The following is a 22775-nucleotide window of genomic DNA, read 5'->3' on the forward strand; positions in this document are numbered from 1 at the left end:
TCGAGCATCACGGGAAGTTCGTTCCGAATAACGAACACCCGAACATTTTGGTGTTCGCTCATCTCTAATGAAAACCATTCTAAGCGGAGACACCAAGTGTTCGTAGATGCTTGAAACTGAGCAATGAACCCCTTTTTTTCTGTCCATTTCTTCCTCTATTGGTCAAGTGGGAAGATATAAATTCATCATAGCTGTGGTAGTCTTCATCTAATAGACACCATAGTTAAATTATACACTATGGGGTCTATTAGATGAAGAATACCACAGCTAGTCTTTAGTCTGGTTTTACATAGTCATTTATGAGGCTAGAATACATTTTGGATTCAGACTACAGAAGGGAGAGCATACAGGTATCCATGTCTTAATGGATGTATATGTAAGAACCTCTGGGGCCTAGAATAAGTATAAAGACAAATGGAACCTAAATACTATAAGTTATATACATACTTGGTCCCGGCCAGGTCATACACAAGTTAGACTAAACATGACTGTTTGAGAAAACCAAGCCTTATTCTTCTACAAATCTCCCTCTAGTAACCTTTTTCAAACAGTACAAATCTAGAGAGATCGAGCAAGAACATAAGTTGGAGGAGGTTCATCAACCAGAACAGACCAAGCATTCTCATTTTATATACCAATCTTTAATGCGGCACAGTATCAAACACTTTGGGAAAATCAAGATATACAGGATCCAATGACTCTCCCCAGTCCAGTCTAGAACTTACCTCCTCATAGAAGATAATTAGATTGGTTTGACAAGAGCGACCCCTCATAAATCCATGCTGATACGGAGTTATACAGCTATTCTCATTGAGGTACTCTAGGATAGCATCTCTTAGAAACCCTTCAAATATTTTACCCACAATAGAAGTAAGATTTATTGAACTATAGTTTACGAGTACAGGTTTACTTTTTGACTAGAGATGAGCGAACGTATTCGTCCGAGCTTGATATTCGTGCGAATATTAGGGTGTTCGGGATGTTCGTTATTCGTAACGAACACCATGCGGTATTCGGGTTACTTTCACTTCCTTCCCTGAGACGTTAGCGCGCTTTTCTGGCCAATTGAAAGACAGGGAAGGCATTACAACTTCCCCCTGCGACGTTCAAGCCCTATACCACCCCCCTGCTGTGAGTGGCTGGAAAGATCAGATGTCACCCTAATATAAAAGTCGGCCCCTCCCGCGGCTCGCCTCAGATGCCTTGTGAGTTAGATGAGTGACAGTGCTGCTGGTACCGGAGCTGCTGTAGGGAGAGAAATAGCAGTTAGTGTAGGCTTCAAGAACCCCAAAGGTCCTTATTAGGGCCAGTAATACCTGTGTGTTGGCTGCTGTTAGCAGTGACTTTTTTTTTTTTTTTTCTCAAAATCGCCTCTGCAGAGCGTTGCACCCAGCATTAGGGACAGAAGTGTTGGATAGGCAGGGAGAGTGTTAGGAGTGAGTGTAGCCTTCAAGAACCTCAACGGTCCTTTCTAGGGCCATATTTAACCGTGTGCAGTACTGTGCTGGCTGCTGTTAGCTGTGCTGCATATTTTTTTTCTTCTCAAAATCGCCTCTGCAGAGCATTGCACCCTCCATTGATACTACAGGGAAAGAATTGTGTAGGCAGGGCCACAACACAGTTATTATTCATTGAATATACGCAGTGGGTCCTTTTGGTGTAAAAAAAGGGAAAAGAAATCTATTTGTCCTGCCTCTGTCCGTCCTAAGGGCTGTGGACACGTGTGAGCTGCGTGAACAACGTTAAAAAATCAGACGCACCCAGCTACGGTTTACTGCTGGCTTCGCCATTTGCTTTCCTTAATTGGGAAAAAAATACCTGCTCTGCCAGAGTTAATAACTCTGCTACCCTCAAGTTCTGTGACACATTAGCAGGGCCACAGCACAGTTATTAAACTTAGATTATTCATTCACTAGAGGCAGTGGGGCGTTTCGTTTTCAAAAAAGGGAAAAAATTATATTTGGCCTGCAGTCTTGCGCCAATTTATTTCCTGCCTGTGAAATCAAATCACTGGTAATACAGCATGCTGAGGGGTAGGGGTAGGCCTAGAGGACGTGGACGCGGCCGAGGACGCGGAGGGCCAAGTCAGGGTGTGGGCACAGGCCGAACTCCTGTTCTAGGTGTATCGCAGCCGTCTGCTGCGCGATTAGTAGACAGGCACGTTTCTGGCGTCCCGACAGTCATCGCACAATTCATGGGTCCACGCGGGAGACGGTTATTAGAAAATGAGCAGTGTGAGCAGGTCCTGTCGTGGATGGCAGAAAGTGCTTCCAGCAACCTATCGTCCACCCACAGTTCTGCGCCGTCCACTGCTGCAAATCCGAATCCTCTGTCTGCTGCTCCTCCTTCCTCCCAGCCTCCTCACTCCACTACAATGACACATGCTCAGGAGCGGGAACACTCCCAGGAACTGTTCTCGGGCCCCTGCTCAGATTGGGCAGCAGTGGTTCCTCTCCCACCAGAGGAGTTTATCGTCACTGATGCCCAACCATTCGAAAGTTCCCGGGGTCCGGGGGAAGAGGCTGGGGACTTCCGCCAACTGTCTCAAGAACTTTCTGTGTGTGAGGAGGACGATGACGATGAGACACAGTTGTCTTGCAGTGAGGTAGTAGTAAGGGCAGTAAGTCCGAGGGAGCAGCGCACAGAGGATTCGGAGGAAGAGCAGCAGGACGATGAGGTGACTGACCCCACCTGGTGTGCAACGCTTACTCAGGAGGACAGGTCTTCAGAGGGGGAGGCACGGGCAGCAGCAGGGCAGGTTGCAAGAGGCAGTGCGGTGGCCAGGGGTAGAGGCAGGGCCAGACCGAATAATCCACCAACTGTTTCCCAAAGCGCCCCCTCGCGCCATGCCACCCTGCAGAGGCCGAGGTGCTCTAAGGTCTGGCAGTTTTTCACAGAGACGCCTGACGACCGACGAACAGTGGTGTGCAATCTTTGTCGCGCAAAGCTCAGCCGGGGAGCCAACACCAACAGCCTCACCACCACCAGCATGCGCAGACATATGATGGCCAAGCACCCCACAAGGTGGGACGAAGGCCGTTCACCGCCTCCGGTTTGCACCCCTGCCTCTCCCCCTGTGCCCCAACCTGCCACTGAGATCCAACCCCCCTCTCAGGACACGGGCACTACCGCCTCATGGCCTGCACCCGCACCCTCACCTCCGCTGTCCTCGGCCCCATCCACCAGTGTAGTTCAGCGCACCGTCCAGCCGTCGCTTGCGCAACTGTTGGAGCGCAAGCGCAAGTACGCCGCCACGCACCCGCACGCTCAAACGTTAACCGTCCGCATAGCAAAATTCATCAGCCTTGAGATGCTGCCGTATAGGCTTGTGGAAACGGAGTCCTTCAAAGCTATGATGGCGGCGGCGGCCCCACGCTACTCAGTTCCCAGTCGCCACTACTTTTCCCGATGTGCCGTCCCAGCCCTGCACGACCACGTCTCCCGCAACATTGTACGCGCCCTCACCAATGCGGTTAGTGGCAAGGTCCACTTAACTACGGACACGTGGACAAGCACAGGCGGGCAGGGCCACTACATCTCCCTGACGGCACATTGGGTGAATTTAGTGGAGGCTGGGACAGAGTCAGAGCCTGGGACCGCTCACGTCCTACCCACCCCCAGAATTGCGGGCCACAGCTCGGTGGTGGTATCTGCGGAGGTGTATGCTTCCTCCACTAAAGCACCCTCCTCCTCCTCCTCCTCCGCAACCTCTGTCTCGCAATCAAGATGTGTTAGCAGCAGCATGTCGCCAGCAGTCGGTGTCGCGCGGTGTGGCAGCACAGTGGTGGGCAAGCGTCAGCAGGCCGTGCTGAAACTACTCAGCTTAGGAGATAAGAGGCACACGGCCCACGAACTGCTGCAGGGTCTGACACAGCAGACCGACCGCTGGCTTGCGCCGCTGAGCCTCCAACCGGGCATGGTCGTGTGTGACAACGGCCGTAACCTGGTGGCGGCTCTGCAGCTCGGCAGCCTCACGCACGTGCCATGCCTGGCCCACGTCTTTAATTTGGTGGTTCAGCGCTTTCTGAAAAGCTACCCACGCTTGTCAGACCTGCTCGTAAAGGCGCGCCGGCTCTGCGCACATTTCCGCAAGTCCCACACGGACGCTGCCACCCTGCGCACCCTGCAACATCGCTTTAAGCTGCCAGTGCACCGACTGCTGTGCGACGTGCCCACACGGTGGAACTCTACGCTCCACATGTTGGCCAGGCTCTATGAACAGCGTAGAGCTATAGTCGAATACCAACTCCAACATGGGCGGCGCAGTGGGAGTCAGCCTCCTCAATTCTTTTCAGAAGAGTGGGCCTGGTTGGCAGACATCTGCCATGTCCTTGGTAATTTTGAGGAGTCTACCCAGGTGGTGAGCGGCGATGCTGCAATCATTAGCGTCACCATTCCTCTGCTATGCATCTTGAGAAATTCCCTGCAAAGCATAAAGGCAGCTGCTTTGCGCTCGGAAACGGGGGCGGTGGAAGACAGTATGCCGCTGGATAGTCAGGGCACCCTCCTGTCTATTTCTCAGCGCGTACAGGAGGAGGAGGAGGAGCATGAGGAGGATGAGGAGGGGGAAGAGACAGCTTGGCCCGCTGCTGACGGTACACCGGCTGATTGCCTGTCATCCTTTCAGCGTGTATGGCCTGAGGAGGAGGAGGAGGAGGATCCTGCAAGTGATCTTCCTAGTGAAGACAGCCATGTGTTGCGTACAGGTACCCTGGCACACATGGCTGACTTCATGTTAGGATGCCTTTCTCGTGACCCTCGCGTTGCACGCATTCTGGCCACAACGGATTACTGGGTGTACACACTGCTCGACCCACGCTATAAGGAGAACCTGCCCACTCTGATTCCCGAAGAGGAAAGGGGTTCGAGAGTGTTGCTATACCACAGGACCCTTGCGGACAAGCTGATGGTAAAATTCCCAGCCGACAGCGCTAGTGGCAGAAGGCGCAGTACCGAGGGCAAGGTAGCAGGGGAGGTGCGGAGATCGAGCAGCATGTACATCCCAGGCAGTGCAACAGTCTTTAAGGGCCTGGACAGCTTTATGGCTCCCCACCAAGACTGTGTCACCGCTCCCCAGTCAAGGCTGAGTCGGCGGGAGCACTGTAAAAGGATGGTGAGGGAGTACGTAGCCGATCGCACGACCGTCCTCCGTGACGCCTCTGCCACCTACAACTACTGGGTGTCGAAGCTGGACACGTGGCCTGAACTAGCGCTGTATGCCCTGGAGGTGCTTGCTTGTCCTGCGGCTAGCGTCTTGTCGGAGAGGGTGTTTAGTGCGGCTGGGGGAATCATCACAGATAAGCGTACCCGCTTGTCAACCGACAGTGCCGACAGGCTAACACTCATCAAGATGAACAAAGCCTGGATTTCCCCAGACTTCTCTTCTCCACCAGCGGACAGCAAGGATACGTAAGCAATACGTAGGCTGCACCCGCGGATGGAAGCTACGTTCTCTCTCACCATCCAAAACGGGGACATTTCTGCTTCATCAATCTGTGTCTAATATTCCTCCTCCTCCTCCTGCTCCTCCTCCTGAAACCTCACGTAATCACGCTGAACGGGCAATTTTTCTTAGGGCCACAAGGCTCACTCAAATAATTTTTCTGAACAATTTTTAAAAGTTTCAATGCGCTTAAAAGCGTTGGAACTTTAACTTGAACCAATTTTTCGTTACACTGGGTTGCCTCCAGGCCTAGTTACCACTTAAGCCACATTAACCAAAGCGATTAATGGGTTTCACCTGCCCTCTTGGCTGGCCATGGCCAATTTTTTGGATGTACATTAGTACTGTTGATACAGCAATTTTTGTGGGCCCTCGCCTACAGTGTAATCAAATTAATTTTTAGTCCACCTGCATTACAGCTGACGTTACCTCAGCTGTGTTGGGCAATGCAATGGGATATATTTATGTACCGCCGGTGGCTTCCTGGCACCCACCCAGGCAGTGGGTCCACAGGGAATTATAAATGCATCTGTTTCCACTTGTAAAGAACCCCAGTCTGACTGGGGCATGCAGTGTGGGCCGAAGCCCACCTGTATTACGCACGACATTACTACCTCAGCTGTGTTGGGCAATGCAATGGGATATTTTTATGTACCGCCGGTGGGTTCCAGGGAGCCACCCATGCTGTAGGTGCACACGGAGTGTAACCTACATGTGTCCACTTGTAAAGAACCCCAGTCTGACTGGGGCATGCAGTGTGGGCCGAAGCCCACCTGCATTAAGCACGACATTACTACCTCAGCTGTGTTGGGCAATGCAATGGGATATTTTTATGTACCGCCGGTGGCTTCCTGGCACCCACCCATGCTGTGGGTCCACAGGGACTTGTAAATGCATCTGTTTCCACTTCTAAAGAACCCCAGTCTGACTGGGGCATGCAGTGTGGGCCGAAGCCCACCTGCATTAAGCACAACATTACTACCTCAGCTGTGTTGGGCAATGCAATGGGATATTTTTATGTACCGCCGGTGGGTTCCAGGGAGCCACCCATGCTGTCGGTCCACAGGGACTTCACAATAGGGGGTTGTACCTGCCTGTGTCTATGAATTAAAAAGCCCGGTCTGACTGGGGCATGCAGACACCTTGACAGAATGAATAGTGTGTGGCACATAGGTTCCCCATTGCTATGCCCACGTGTGCAGCTCCTGATGGCGGTGGCACAGGATTATATTTCTCATTGCTTCTGTACAGCATTGTGGGCTATCGCCCAGCCCCTTTTAAAGAGGGTCGCTGCCTAGCCGTGCCAACCCTCTGCAGTGTGTGCCTGCGGTTCCTCCTCATGGCAGATGCACTTATAAATAGACATGAGTGTGGCGTGGCATGAGGGCAGCTGAAGGCTGCGCAGGGACAACTTGGTGTGCGCTGTGGACACTGGGTCGTGCGGGGGGGTTGGGCAGCATGTAACCCAGGAGAAGTGGCAGCGGAGTGTCATGCAGGCAGTGATTGTGCTTTGTTGGAGGTAGTGTGGTGCTTAGCTAAGGTATCCATTGCTAATGAGGGCTTTTCAGAAGTAAAAGTTGTTGGGAGGGGGAGGGGGCCCACTCTTGCCGGTATTGTGGCTTAATAGTGGGACCTGTGAACTTGAGATGCAGCCCAACATGTAGCCCCTCGCCTGCCCTATCCGTTGCTGTGTCGTTCCCATCACTTTCTTGAATTGCCCAGATTTTCACACATGAAAACCTTAGCGAGCATCGGCGAAATACAAAAATGCTCCGGTCGCCCATTGACTTCAATGGGGTTCGTTATTCGAAACGAACCCTCAAACATCGCGGGAAGTTCGTTTCGAATAACGAACACCCGAGCATTTTGGTGTTCGCTCATCTCTATTTTTGACCCCTTTTTGAATATTGGCACCACATTTGCTATGCGCCAATCCATATATTTGAACCTGGTCAGATAGTGTATCATGCAAGTTAGACTGTCCGTTACATTATACTAGTAAAGATGACTGACTGAGAACAACATGACTGATTTGGGCCAAGCTTGATTCTCCTATGATATACACTTGCAGTATTGGAAGAGGTTATCTGTTAACATTAAGGTTATGTGTTTTTTGCTTTTTTCATCATTCTCTTGCATATCTATGTAAATAACAAAAACGTTTTGTCTTCCTGGCAGATACCCCATGGTGCTCGCCTTTAAAAATTAAAAATGGCCACACTAGCTGCACCAGTCCTTCCCGATCTTATTACAAAACTGTGAAAGGGACAAGGTGCAGCATCTACTGTCAGAAAGGCTACGAACTAAGTGGAGGTTCTCAGGTTATTTGCCAGACAGATAAACGCTGGTCTAGCAAGTCTATATGTAAACGTAAGTATCTATCATTTACTTTTCATTTGCCTAGTGCCCATAACCCACATTATCATACTGAACCATTTCCAAGAGCAGCAATGAAAGTGAAGGAGGTATTCCAATCTGAGATATTTATGGCAAAAATATTTGATAGGAGCAAGTTCCACTTTCAGGACTTCCAACTACTGGGAGAATTTTTCCCCCAATGAGTACTCTGGAGTAGAAGAGATCATATATGTTGGCGGAACTCTCTGTTGTTGTAGGATCACCCATTTATTTCACAAATTTCATAAACTACAATGGAGAGTCCCACATACTTAGCTGGCCACCTCTAACTTAAAAACCCCTTTCTGGAATGCCAAACAGGGGTCAAAGAACCTCATTATCTTGATATATGAGAAACCTAACGATAGCCAGACAGTGCACCATTACTACTCACCTATCCGTGCTTCTGAGCTGTGTGCCACTCATCTCTGATATGGAAACTACATGTGAGCAGCCACACACAGACAAGCATGATGGTTGGGGTCCACGTAGAATGGCATTGTGTGTTTAAAATATGTTGTAATTGTACTTTGTCATATCAAGATCATTATAGGCTTATTTAGATGATAATTGATTGAGAACATAAGTCATAAACGGAAAAACAAGTCAACAATAGCAACAATGGTAAACAAAGGTATATGATTCAAGTCTAATCAGCATCTAGAAGTTGAATTCCAAATTCAAGATATACCGAGCATGCAAAATAAAGAGTCCAAAGAAATTGTCTTATTTAATCAATAGTTGCATCCACCCGAAAGGTGTTTATATGCTTTATTTTCACAAACGTTTAACCATGAACATCAAATTAGTTTGTACTCGGGATGTGAATGTAGTTCCAGTTTGAAACCTTATCCGGCTTGGAAAGACTGGCTACCTTCCACAGTCATTGATAGGGTAGTCACCTAGTAAAGTGGGATAAGTGAAAACACAAGGTTTTGGGAAATTCCTGAAAAACGTTGGCCCCAGATTCAAAAAATAATTCAGGGGTTGGAGGGGCTTACAGACAAAATGACTTACTTTCATGCAAATATCCCATCTGGTCGGCTGGTTTGATATTTTCTTTCTCAAATTGTAAGTGCCTGTTTGACCTCCTTATTATGTCTGATAGTATAGCATATTCAGAAAACAGGATAACCCACCGGGTGTGTGGTATTCGATGGCACTACATAAATATCCAGAAGAGCTTTATTAGAGAGTTTTTCAGGGAAGGGTATCATAGTCACCGCTTAGATCGACAGTTGAGTCCTCGACTACACATAGATAACCATCCACAGCCAGTATAGAAATATATTTGGATACATCAATGATTGTCCAAATGTATTTCCATACGGACTTGGCACTGGGTACAGAACATTTTACACCTGAACCTATCTCTATTTCCAGTAATGTCCAATACTGTCCTGGTGTTATTTCAACCAAAACAACTGTCTGATATTCCCTAAAGAAGCTAGGAAACTCTCCTATGACTTAATTTTTAGAAAAGACGCTCTTCCCTCTTGAATTTTCTGCTCTACATTACATCTATTTATCAGACATCTGAAACGCAGCTAAATAGAAGCATTCAAATTTGATGCAACAGCATGTTCAGTGACAAGGACAGGCCAGGGACACAGAGGGACCAACGTTAGAGGGTAGATTTACACATAGCATATTTTGGTGCAGACCTGCACCAAAATTGGCATCAAAAACTGCACCTTTGCATGGAAAAGCTCTTTAGGCTGGGTCCATGCGTGGTGCACTTACTGTGGAATTTTCATGTGGACTTTCCACAAGGAAATTCCATAGCATTTACAGTAGCAGCAAAGTGGATAAGATTTGGAAAACCAAATCCATAAGCTGCGGAAAAAATCTGCACAAAACCCATGTGGAAATTGACATGCAGTGCAAAATTTAATTTTGCAGCATGTCAGCTTTATCACCGCTTCCACTATGGACTTCACTAGAGATGAGCGAATATACTCATTTCGAGTAATTACTCGATCGAGCACCGCGATTTTCGAGTACTTCCGTACTTGGGTGAAAAGATTCGGGGGGTGCCGGGGGTCGGGGGGAGGCGTGGCGGAGCAGGGGGTAGCAGCGGGGAACAGGGGGGGGGCCCTCTCTCTCCCCCCCCCCCACTCCCCGCTGCAACCCCCCACTCACCCACGGCGCCCCCCGAATCTTTTCGCCCGAGTACGGAAGTACTCGAAAATCGTGGCGCTCGGGTGAAAAAGGGGCGTGGCCGAGTAGGTTCGCTCATCTCTAGACTTCACCTCTTCTCAATGAGTGGAGTGAATTCTACACATAAATACATAATAAAACCCATTTCAAAGCCACACCAAAGTCTTTGTGTTTTCGGTGCCTCCTTCACTGAGCATCCGGTGGCCTCTAGTGAGCAGAGCACTGCTGGTCAGGTGAAGGGAAGTGAACAGTGGCGCTGCACTCACTAGAGGCCACTGGGTGCTCAGAATATCGGAGGTAAAAATCATATGTTAACCCTTTACAATCCACTGTCTGACGTCTAAAGACATTCTGATTGAAGGCTGTACAGCTCCGATGTCAGAAGACGTCCGGCAGGGTATTCTTACTGTAGATTACTGGCCGCTCTATTGTCGGGGGCCTCTCCAGGATGTCCTATACCGCAGTACTGGCTCTAGCCAGCAGATGGCGCCATTGTATAATGGCAGAAAGAGAAAGCCCCCTAGTAAACCCTGAATCCAAAATTGGATTGCAAAGGGTTAAGCCTGGCCCTAGCTAGGCCTCTTGGCCAGCCTCTGCCCCCCTTTTTTTTGGTAGGGGTACCTTGTAGCAAAAATTTTTCCCAGGGGTACCCTAAGGTCTCATGTCCACAACACACATGGATTTCCACAGCAGAAGACCTGCGTGTCAGTGCATAAATTATTTTTAAATGCTTGTCAGCTATCACAGATGCAAATTTTTTACCGCACAGATGTACACAGATGCACTGCGGATCATCCGCTCAGAAAAAAAATCGCAAGCCCAAAGTGCCTGCCTTTCCACTCCTCCCCACCTCCCTGCTTGGTCTCCAAACAATCAGAGAGGTATCTGCCTACAAATCCGCAATGCATCCGCAACTGAATTGCGGATGCATTGCAGATTGCTCGCTTCCATGGATATCTATGGAGTCCATCTGCGTGCAATCCGCGGTTAAATGGAACATGCTGCGATTTATTTTCCGCATCTGGCATCCGCAAATCAAATCCGCAGGAGTTAATTGAAGTGTGGATGCCCCATGCTTCTGTATGGGCAGCTTGAACTGCAGATCGTCCGCGCAGGTGTCCCACACGGATTCCGCAACTGAAATCCGCCCGTGGACATTGGGCCTTAGGCTGAAAAGGTTGGGAAACAGTATACTTTTCTTTTTCGAATGGGAAAGTCTATATACTTTAAAAGGTCCCACTAAATACGATGCCCTTTTTATGGGAACCTAGCCTTGTCTTTGCTAGTATAATGTATATCAGTCAGACATAATAGGTGGAAGTATAGAAGGGTAACCCTCCAGTGCTTCCACCCTTATTAATGTTTCTTAAATTACATTTTTTATGTACAGAGAAAAGATGCCCTCCTCTCGCCATGCCAATGAATGGAGGATTCAAATGTATAGATGGTGCATACTTCAACTCAAGATGTGAATATTATTGCTCACCTGGGTACCAGCTGAAGGGGGACAGAATTGTCACCTGCTTGGACAGCAAGTCCTGGAGTGGACGACCAGCAACTTGTGTGGGTAAGATAATCATACGTTGAACAAAAAAAAAAATCTGGTATTTTAAATATTGGTGTAATAAGGAAAACTATTGCTATGTTTAGTTAGGATTAGAGATGAGCGAGCACCAAAATGCTCGGGTGCTCGTTACTCGAGTCGAACTTCCCGCGATGCTCGAGGGTTCGTTTCGAGTAACGAACCCCATTGAAGTCAATGGGCGACCCGAGCATTTTTGTATATCGCCGATGCTCGCTAAGGTTTTCATTTGTGAAAATCTGGGAAATTCAGGAAAGTGATGGGAACGACACAGAAACAGATAGGGCAGGCGAGGGGCTACATGTTGGGCTGCATCTCAAGTTCCCAGGTCCCACTATTAAGCCACAATAGCGGCAAGAGTGGGCCCCCCCCAACAATTTTTACTTCTGAAAAACCCTCATTAGCAAGGCATACCTTAGTTAAGCACCACACTACCCCCAACAAAGCACAATCACTGCCTGCATGACACTCCGCTGCCACTTCTCCTGGGTAACATGCTGCCCAAGCGCCCATTTCAGTAATAGTAGCAGTCAAGACAGGCCCCAGTAACAATTCCAAAGCAGCAGTATAGGGGGAGCACAGTATTAGTTCCATTTCAGTAGTAGTTGCAGTCTAGACAGGCCCCAGTAACATATCACTAGCAGCAGTATAGGGGGAGCACAGTATTAGTTCCATTTCAGTAGTAGTAGCAGTCAAGACAGGCCCCAGTTACATTTATGTAGCAAAAGTGTAGGCCAACCCCACACACCTTGCTGTACCATGAGTGCAGGCGAAGCCCATAAAAATTACTAGGATTACACTGTAGGCGAAGGCCCCAAAAAATTGGTGTACCAACAGTACTAATGTACCTCAGAAAAATTGCCCATGCCCAACTAAGAGGGCAGGTGAAACCCATTAATCGCTTTGGTTACTGTGGCTTAATTTGTAACTAGGCCTGGAGGCAGCCCAGTTAAAATAAAAATTGGTTCAGGTGCAAGTTTCAACGCTTTAATGAGAATTGAAACGTATAAACATTGTTTACAAAAGTAATATGACTGAGCCTTGTGGGCCTAAGAAAAATTGCCCGCTCGGCGTGATTACGTGAGGTTTTAGGAGGAGGAGCAGGAGGAGGAGGATGAATATAATACACGGATTGATGAAGCAAAAAGGTCCCCATTTTTTATGGTGATAGAGAACGATGCTTCCATCCGCGGGTGCAGCCTACGTATTGTTTAGGTACCGCTGCTGTCCGCTGGTGGAAAAGAGAAGTCTGGGGAAATCCAGGCTTTGTTCATCTCTATAAGTGTAAGCCTGTCGGCACTGTCGGTTGACAGGTGGGTACGCTTATCTGTGATAATTCCCCCAGCCGCACTAAACTCCCTCTCTGACAAGACGCTAGCCGCAGGGCAAGCAAGCACCTCCAGGGCATACAGCGCGAGTTCAGGCCATGTGTCCAGCTTCAACACCCAGTAGTTGTACGGAGCAGAGGCGTCACGGAGGACGGTGGTGCGATCGGCTACGTACTCCCTCACCATCCTTTTACAGTGCTCCCGCCGACTCAGCCTTGACCGGGGAGTGGTGACACAGTCTTGCTGGGGAGCCATAAAGCTGTCAAAGGCCTTGGAGAGTGTTCCCCTGCCTGCGCTGAACATGCTGCTGATCTCCGCGCCTCCCCTGCTACCTGGCCCTCGGAACTGCGCCTTCTGCCACTAGTGCTGTCAGATGGGAATTTTACCATCAGTTTGTCCGCCAGGGTCCTGTGGTATAGCATCACTCTCGAACCCCTTTCCTCTTCGGGTATGAGAGTGGAAAGGTTCTCCTTATACCGTGGGTCGAGCAGTGTGTACACACAGTAATCCGTAGTGGCCAGAATGCGTGTAACGCGTGGGTCACGAGAAAGGCATCCTAACATGAATTCAGCTAGGTGTGCCAGGGTACTGGTACGCAACACATGGCTGTCTTCACTAGGAAGATCACTTTCAGGATCCTCCTCCTCCTCCTCAGGCCATACACGCTGAAAGGATGACAGGCAAGCAGCATGGGTACCCTCAGCAGTGGGCCCGGCTGTCTCTTCCCCCTCCTCCTCATGCTCCTCTCTCTTCTCCTCCTCCTCCAAAACGCGCTGAGATATAGACATGAGGGTGCTCTGACTATCCAGCGACATACTGTCTTCCCCCGCCTCCGTTTCCGAGCGCAAAGCGTCTGCCTTTATGCTTTGCAGAGAACTTCTCAAGAGGCATAGCAGAGGAATGGTGACGCTAATGATTGCAGCATCGCCGCTCACCATCTGGGTAGACACCAAGTTTCCAAGGACCTGGCAGATGGCTGCCAACCAAGCCCACTCTTCTGTAAAGAATTGAGGAGGCTGACTCCCACTACGCCGCCCATGTTGGAGTTGGTATTCCACTATAGCTCTACGCTGCTCATAGAGCCTGGCCAACATGTGGAGCATAGAGTTCCACCATGTGGGCACGTCGCACAGCAGTCGGTGCACTGGCAGATTAAACCGATGTTGCAGGGTGCGCAGGGTGGCAGCGTCCGTGTTGGACTTGCGGAAATGTGCGCTGACCCGGCGTACCTTTCCGAGCAGGTCTAACAAGCGTGGGTAGCTTTTCAGAAACCGCTGAACCACCAAATTAAAGACGTGGGCCAGGCATGGCACGTGCGTGAGGCTGCCGAGCTGCAGAGCCGCCACCAGGTTACGGCCGTTGTCACACACGACCATGCCCGGTTGGAGGCTCAGCGGCGAAAGCCAGCGGTCCGTCTGCTCTGTCAGACCCTGCAGCAGTTCGTGGGCCGTGTGCCTCTTCTCTCCTAAGCTAAGTAGTTGCAGCACGGCCTGCTGACGCTTGCCCAGCGCTGTGCTGCCACGCCGCACGACACCGACTGCTGGCGACGTGCTGCTGCTGACACATCTTGATTGCGAGACAGAGATTGCGTAGGAGGAGGAGGAGGAGGAGGAGGGTGGTTTAGTGAAGGAAGCATGCACCGCTGCAGATACCAGCACCGAGCTGGGGCCCGCAATTCTGGGGGTGGGTAGGACGTGAGCGGTCCCAGGCTCTGACTCTGTCCCAGCCTCCACTAAATTCACCCAATGTGCCGTCAGGGAGATATAGTGGCCCTGCCCGCCTGTGCTTGTCCACGTGTCTGTTGTTAAGTGGACCTTGGCAGTAACCGCGTTGGTGAGGGCGCGTACAATGTTGCGGGAGACGTGGTCGTGCAGGGCTGGGACGGCACATCGGGAAAAGTAGTGGCGACTGGGAACCGAGTAGCGCGGGGCCGCCGCCGCCATCATGTCTTTGAAAGCCTCCGTTTCCACAGGCCTATACGGCAGCATCTCCAGGCTGATCAATTTGGCTATGTGCGCGTTTAACGCTTGAGCGTGTGGGTGCGTGGCGGCATACTTGCGCTTGCGCTCAAACAGTTGCGCTAGCAACGGCTGGACGCTGCGCTGAGAGACATTGCTGGATGGGGCCGAGGACAGCGGAGGTGAGCGTGTGGGTGCAGGCCGGGAGACGGTCGTGCCTGTGTCCTGAGAGGGGGGTTGGATCTCAGTGGCAGGTTGGGGCACAGGGGGAGAGGCAGTGGTGCAAACCGGAGGCGGTGAACGGCCTTCGTCCCACCTTGTGGGGTGCTTGTCCATCATATGCCTACGCATGCTGGTGGTGGTGAGGCTGGTGGTGGTGGCTCCCCGGCTGATCTTGGCGCGACAAACCTTGCACACCACAGTTCGTCGGTCGTCTGCACTCTCAGTGAAAAACTGCCACACCTTTGAGCACCTCGGCCTCTTCAGGGTGGCATGGCGCGAGGGGGCGCTTTGGGAAACAGTTGGTGGATTATTCGGTCTGGCCCTGCCTCTACCCCTGGCCACCGCACTGCCTCTTCCAACCTGCCATGCTGCTGCACTTGCCTCCCCCTCTGAAGACCTGTCCTCAGTAGGCTTAGCAAACCAGTTGGGGTCAGTCACCTCATCGTCCAGCTGCTCTTCCTCCGAATCCTCTGTGCGCTCCTCCCTTGGACTTACTGAAATTACTACTACCTCACTGATAGACAATTGTGTCTCATCGTCATCGTCCTCCTCACCCACTGAAAGCTCTTGAGACAGCTGTCGAAAGTCCCCAGCCTCATCCCCCGGACCCCGGGATCTTTCCAAAGGTTGGGCATCGGTCATGACAAACTCCTCCGGTGGGAGAGGAACCATTGCTGCCCAATCTCGGCAGGGGCCCGGGAACAGTTCCTGGGAGTCTGCCTGCTCCTCAGAACGTGTCATTTTCATGGAGTGAGGAGGCTGGGAGGAAGGAGGAGCAGCAGCCAGAGGATTCAGAGTTGCAGCTGTGGACGGTGTAGAAGACTGGGTGGTCGATAGATTGCTGGATGCACTTTCTGCTATCCACGACAGGACCTGCTCACACTGCTCATTTTCTAATAAAGGTCTACCGCGTGGACCCATTAATTGTGAGATGAATCTGGGGACCCCAGAAACTTGCCTCTCTCCTAATCCCGCAGCAGTCGGCTGCGATACACCTGGACCAGGAGCTCGGCCTGTGCCCACACCCTGACTTGGGCCTCTGCGTCCTCGCCCCCGTCCACGTTCTCTAGGCCTACCCCTACCCCTCAGCATGGTGTATTACGAGTAGAGCAGAAACAGAACGCTGTAATTAAATGTGCCGCTTATTGGCCTGTGGTTGGAGGCTGACTTCGCTTACGTAACGCACAGCAGAGCTAGGAAACAATTTTGCACAAGGCTGGGTATTAATCACCGACTACTCCCCCCAGCAGAGACGCAGTAAACGGAAGACACTCACAGGCAGGCCAAATATAGTATTTTTTTCCACTTTTTGGGAAAAAGCCCACTGCCTCTGATATACACTGTATTTGGATTTCCCTGTTGGAGGATGACTGTGGTTACTGAAAGCCCAGTGCAGCCAGGAAACAATTATGCGCAAGGCTGTGTATTAATCACTGACTACTCCCCCCAGCAGAGACGCAGTAAACTGAAGACACTCACAGGCAGGCCAAATATAGTATTTTTTTCCCACTTTTTGGGAAAAAGCCCACTGCCTCTGATATACACTGTATTTGGATTTCCCTGTTGAAGGATGACTGTGGTTACTGAAAGCCCAGTGCAGCCAGGAAACAATTATGCGCAAGGCTGCGTATTAATCACCGACTACTCCCCCAGCAGAGACGCAGTAAACTGAAGACACTCACAGGCAGGCCAAATATAGTATTTTTTTTTACTTTTTGGGAAAAAGCCCACTGCTCTGATATACACTGTATTTGGATTTCCCTGTTGGAGTATGACTGTGGTTACTGAAAGCCCAGTGCAGCCAGGAAACAATTATGCGCAAGGCTGCGTATTAATCACCGACTACTCCCCCCAGCAGAGACGCAGTAAACTGAAGACAGTCACAGGCAGGCCAAATATAGTATTTTTTTTTCCACTTTTTGGGAAAAGCCCACTGCCTATATAGCCAGTATACCTCTTTCCCTGCCTCACCAGTACTGCCCCTATACTCTGTAAAATGACTGCAGACTGAGGACGCTATGGTCTGCACGCCCGATATACAAAAAAAAAAAAATTGTGCAACACTGCTAAAAGCAGCCTCAACAGTACTGCACACGGTCAGATGTGGCCCTAAGAAGGACCGTTGGGGTTCTTGAAGACAAATATAACACCTAACACTCTCCCTATAGCAGCTACAGCAAGACAGCACTTTTCCTGATCTCTCTCTCTGTGCATCTGTGGCGAGCCGCGGGCGGCGCAGATTTAAATACTTGGGTGTCATCTGATCTCCCCAGCCACTCACTGCAGGGGGGTGGCATAGGGCTGGAATGTCACAGGAGGAAGTTGTAATGCCTTCCCTGTGTTTCTATTGGCCAGAAAAGTGTGCAAATTTCTCAGGGAAGGAAATGTAATGGAGTCGAGCACCGCGTGGTGCTCGTCTCGAGTAACGAGCATCTCGAACACCCTAATACTCGAACGAGTATCAAGCTCGGAGTCTGGATCTGGATTTGAGGAAAATACACATTTATGAGTGACCGTTAACTCCTGCCATAGAGCACGCACATGGGGAGTGAGATCCTCAAGCTGGGACTGGACAAAGTATAGGCCTGTTACAGGGGCCCTACCAAACAAAATTTCTTAGGGACTCCACTTAGTCTTATGATTAGGCACAGGTCTAACTGAGTAGAGGGCTAATCTATATATATAAAGCTGAAAGCCCTCACTGACTCACTGACTGACTGACTGACTCACTCACTCACTCACTGACTCGCCAAAAGTTCTCCAACTTCCCGATGTCGTAGAAACATGAACTTTGGCACAAGCATTGATTATCTCCAAAATAAGAAAAGTAATTGGGTCCCAACTCTATTATTCAGTTCTAGCGCAAAAGAATTTGCATCAAAATTTTACGTATGTAATCTAAATCTCTCACTTCCCAATCTCATAGAAACTTAAAATTTGGCACGGGCATTGAATATGTCATAAATAGGAAAAGTTAATGGGTCCAAACTCGATTATTCAATTCTATGCGCAAAAGAATTAGCGTCCAAATTTTACGTACGGAATCTAATTCTCTCACTTCCCGGTATCATAGAAACTCGGAATTTGGCAGGAGCATTGATTATGTCATAAATAGGAAAAGCTAATGGGTCCCAACTCGATTATTCAATTCTATGCGCAAAAGAATTAGCGTCCAAATTTTACGTACGGAATGTATTTTTCTCACTTTCCGGTGTCGTAGAACCGTGAAATTTGGCATGAGCATTGATTATGTCATAAATAGGAAAAGCGAATGGGTCCCAAGTCGATTATTCAATTCTATGCGCAAAAGAATTAGCGTCCAAATTTTACAGACGGAATGTAATTTTCTCACTTTCCGGTGTCATAGATACGTGAAATGTGGCACGAGCATTGATTATGTCATTAATAGGAAAAGCAAATGGGTCCCATCTCGATTATTCAATTCTAAGCGCAAAAGAATTAGCGCCCAAATTTTACGTACGGAATGTCATTTTCTCACATAGAAACTTAAAATTTCGCACGGGCATTGAATATGTCATAAATAGGAAAAGTTAATGGGTCCCAACTCCATTATTCAATTCTATGCGCAAAAGAATTAGCGTCCAAATTTTACGTACGGAATGTATTTTTCTCACTTTCCGGTGTCATAGAAACATGAAATTTGGCACGAGCATTGATTATGTCATAAATAGGAAAAGTTAATGGGTCCCAACTCGATTATTCAATTCTATATGCAAAAGAATTAGCGTCCAAATTTTACGTACGGAATGTAATTTTCTCACTTTCCAGTGTCATAGAAACGTGAAATTTGGCACGAGCATTGATTATGTCATAAATAGGAAAAGCTAATGGGTCCCAACTCGATTATTCAATTCTATGCGCAAAGGAATTAGCGTCCAAATTTTACGTACGGAATGTATTTTTCTCACTTTCCAGTGTCATAGAAATGTGAAATTTGGCACGAGCATTGATTATGTCATAAATAGGAAAAGCAAATGGGTCCCATCTCGATTATTCAATTCTATGCGCAAAAGAATTAGCGCCCAAATTTTACGTACGGAATGTCATTTTCTCACATAGAAACTTAAAATTTCGCACGGGCATTGAATATGTCATAAATAGGAAAAGTTAATGGGTCCCAACTCCATTATTCAATTCTATGCGCAAAAGAATTAGCGTCCAAATTTTACGTACGGAATGTATTTTTCTCACTTTCCAGTGTCATAGAAACATGAAATTTGGCACGAGCATTGATTATGTCATAAATAGGAAAAGTTAATGGGTCCCAACTCGATTATTCAATTCTATGCGCAAAAGAATTAGCGTCCAAATTTTACGTACGGAATGTATTTTTCTCACTTTCCGGTGTCATAGAAACTTAAAATTTGGCACGGGCATTGATTATGTCATAAATAGGAAAAGTTAATAGGTCCCAACTCGATTATTCAATTCTATGCGCAAAAGAATTAGCATCCAAATTTTACGTTCGGTATCTAATTCTCTCACTTCCCTGTGTCATAGAAACTCGAAATTTGGCAGGAGCATTGATTATGTCATAAATAGGAAAAGCTAATGGGTCCCAACTCGATTATTCAATTCTAAGCGTCAAAGAATTAGCGTCCAAATTTTACGTACGGAATGTAATTTTCTCACTTTCAGGTCTCATAGAAGCGTGAAATTTGGCATGAGCATTGATTATGTCATAAATAGGAAAAGCTAATGGGTCCCAACTTGATTATTTAATTCTATGCCCAAAAGAATTAGCGTCCACATTTTACATACGGAATGTAATTTTCTCACTTCCCGGTGTCATAGAAACGTGAAATTTGGCAGGAGCATTGATTATGTCATAAATAGGAAAAGCTAATGGGTCCCAACTCAATTATTAACTTCTATGCGCAAAAGAATTAGGGTCCAAATTTTACGTACGGAATGTAATTTTCTCACTTTCCGGTGTCATAGAAACGTGAAGTTTGGCACGGGCATTGATTATGTCATAAATAGGAAAAGTTAATGGGTCCCAACTTGATTATTCAATTCTATGCACAAAAGAATTAGCGTCCAAATTTTACGTACATAATCTAAATCTCTCACTTCCAAAAGTCATAGAAACATGAAATTTGCCATAAGCATTGAATATGTCATAAATAGGAAAAGTTAATGGATCCCAACTCGATTATTCAATTCTAGCGCAAAAGAACTAGCGTCCAAATTTTACGTACGGAATCTAATTCTCTCACTTCTTGGTCTCATAGAAACATGAAATTTGGAACGGGCATTGATTATGTCATAAATAGGAAAAGTTAATGGGTTCCAACTCGATTGTTCAATTCTAAGTGCAAAAGAATTAGCATCCAAATTTTACATATGGAATCTAATTCCCTCACTTCCTGATGTCATTTTATATAAAGGAAACGTCGCATGGGTACCTCCCCATGGTGTTTCCTGGGTAACGCAGAGAACTATGCAAAATGGTGAACATATGTATTTCCGGTATCTCTAAAGTAACCACGACTTCATAAGATTTTCCGTGTGAACACCAGATAAACACCAGTACCAAATTAACTCGGGCGAAGCCGGGTATATCAGCTAGTAAAATATATACCTCTATTATTTTCTATGACTTATGTACACCATATATATGCAAATTACTTTATTTGACAATCTCTTAGCTGTAGTTTTTGAACTGGCACTTTTATTTTTTTTATTATACAAGCCATACCTTTAGCTAACGTGAGAAGAGATCTACACAAATCAACAGGCTCTAAAACACCTACCTTTGGTAGCTGTATGCAGTCTATCTGCAGTCACTGAAACAGATAGTCTGGCTTTGAAGTAACAGTGAGGAGGTACTTTGACCAATTGGCCTGGATTGTGATAGGCGCATACTATACAAACCGGGTAGCAACAGTGTTGAACCCTAGGGCAAGTAAAGTAGAAGACACTATACCACAAATTACCTCCTTGGATTGATGGGTTAGCGCATGGCTCAGGTGTGACAGCATGGAGTACAGCGTGTGGGGGAGGAACAGGAGATCATGCTTCCTTTAGACCCTGTCAGTGTTCTGTTCGCTCTTCTCATTTGCCAGTCTTCCTTTTCTCCCTTTGAGGCCTGTTCCTGTGTAACATTCATCCTGGACTGCCAACAGAATGGACGCCAAAACTAGAAATACGGGTGGCTAGACCCAGGAAGGGTAATGCATTCAAACCGGACAGTGAACTGCATACAGGGAACTTACCACGGACAAATATAACATAGGGACTGACAAACAACCAAAACACTCACCTTGCATACCTGTACACACAACAGATGGAATTGCTGTAAAAGTATGAGGTATTGGTTCAAGAATTGGCCACGTCACCTAATCCCACAAGCCACTTTAAGGCTGCTCGATGTCTCGTAGGTCCCTACTCTAATGAGACAACATACACTAGAACCCTGCCTGCAAGCAAGGCAATCGCCCCTACAAGGGTGGCCCTGCACTGAAACCTAATTAGCCCCTGTTAATGTAGCCTTCATCCACTCTCTCTTCCATCAATCTTATCCCAGACAGTATATATATCAATATATATATTTTTACAAAAGGGTACATATGCTCTCCTAGTAGTTACCAAGTTCCATAGCTTTCCTTGGCAAAAACAGTATGGTGTAAAAAATCATGCACATTTCTTTTGTGACAGGATCACACTACATACACACTCCGGACAGCAGTTCACCATTTACATACAGATTTCTTACCCAAGAACATACCGTCTGTTGTGATTTTTCAAAACTGGAGGTTGAATCATGACAGAAGTGACTTTGCAATAACATTCCATGATTGCTGCAAAGCAGTCAGGGGAGGGATGGGTGAAATTTTGTAAGAAAATACGTTTTCTCACCTCTTTTATGGAGCTTCTTAATCCATCCATTCCAGAATGCAGAAATGCTAACAGCCACACGTTGGAAAACCAAATTTGTTAGCAAAAATATTAGTTAATTGGTATGTTTTCAGGTATCCAAATTAATAGTTAAATGCTTGAGCGTTGAGGAAGCTTACAATTCACACACACATTAGATATGATTCGAAGTCATCTGTTTATTCAATTAATAAGCAGAAGTATAATATATATAAATATACACACACATTTGAAATGAGGCTAGAACACGCCTCACTTGTAAGAATTTTAAAATTCCTATAATTAATTCCCTATCATTGGTTATTAAAACTCAACAAGAACAATGACATCTTAGTTGGAGGCAAGACTTCTCTCAGGCCGATTGGAACTATTTCTCATGAGAAATAGGCAGTCTTGCATTCATATAACAGAACAGTAATAAGAGCTAAAGAAAGACAGTGAATAGCTGTAAGAAGAGCAGGTTCCAAGACATAAAAAGGAGGACAGGAAATCTTATAGTTTCCCTTACAGCATCTGGGGTGCAGACATTGAAGCTCTGCTGCTAAAGTTGTTGTCCAGCAGTTAGAAAAAGCAGCATAAAAATTGTCCTGAAATAGAAAAAACTCCTCTCTGCTGCGCGGTGATAGCTGTACGAATGGCAGGTAACCACTGAAGCAAGTGATCAGCTGCAGTGGTCACATGTTGTTATAGCACATTATTGCTGGCAGCCTGTATGAAAAAACTAGTGGGCAGTCACCAGAGCATCTACGCTGGATCAGAGGGAGACTGAAGTGAGTGCAGTCTTC

The 22775-nt window shown here is 47.5% G+C and overlaps 1 protein-coding gene across 2 annotated transcripts in view; it reads left to right on the forward strand.

Annotated features, from left to right (window-relative positions):
- The window catches only part of SRPX (sushi repeat containing protein X-linked), a 156767-nt gene that overhangs the window by 66923 nt on the left and 67069 nt on the right, over window positions 1-22775 (forward strand). For both annotated transcript variants that reach the window (XM_066599953.1, XM_066599952.1), the window contains 2 exons: window positions 7622-7813; window positions 11391-11567. In XM_066599953.1, coding sequence (XP_066456050.1) covers window positions 7622-7813; window positions 11391-11567 — 369 coding nt within the window. The remainder of the gene's footprint in view (window positions 1-7621; window positions 7814-11390; window positions 11568-22775) is intronic.

This window comes from Eleutherodactylus coqui, chromosome 4, assembly GCF_035609145.1.
Source record: "Eleutherodactylus coqui strain aEleCoq1 chromosome 4, aEleCoq1.hap1, whole genome shotgun sequence".
NCBI classification, from domain to species: Eukaryota; Metazoa; Chordata; class Amphibia; order Anura; family Eleutherodactylidae; genus Eleutherodactylus; species Eleutherodactylus coqui.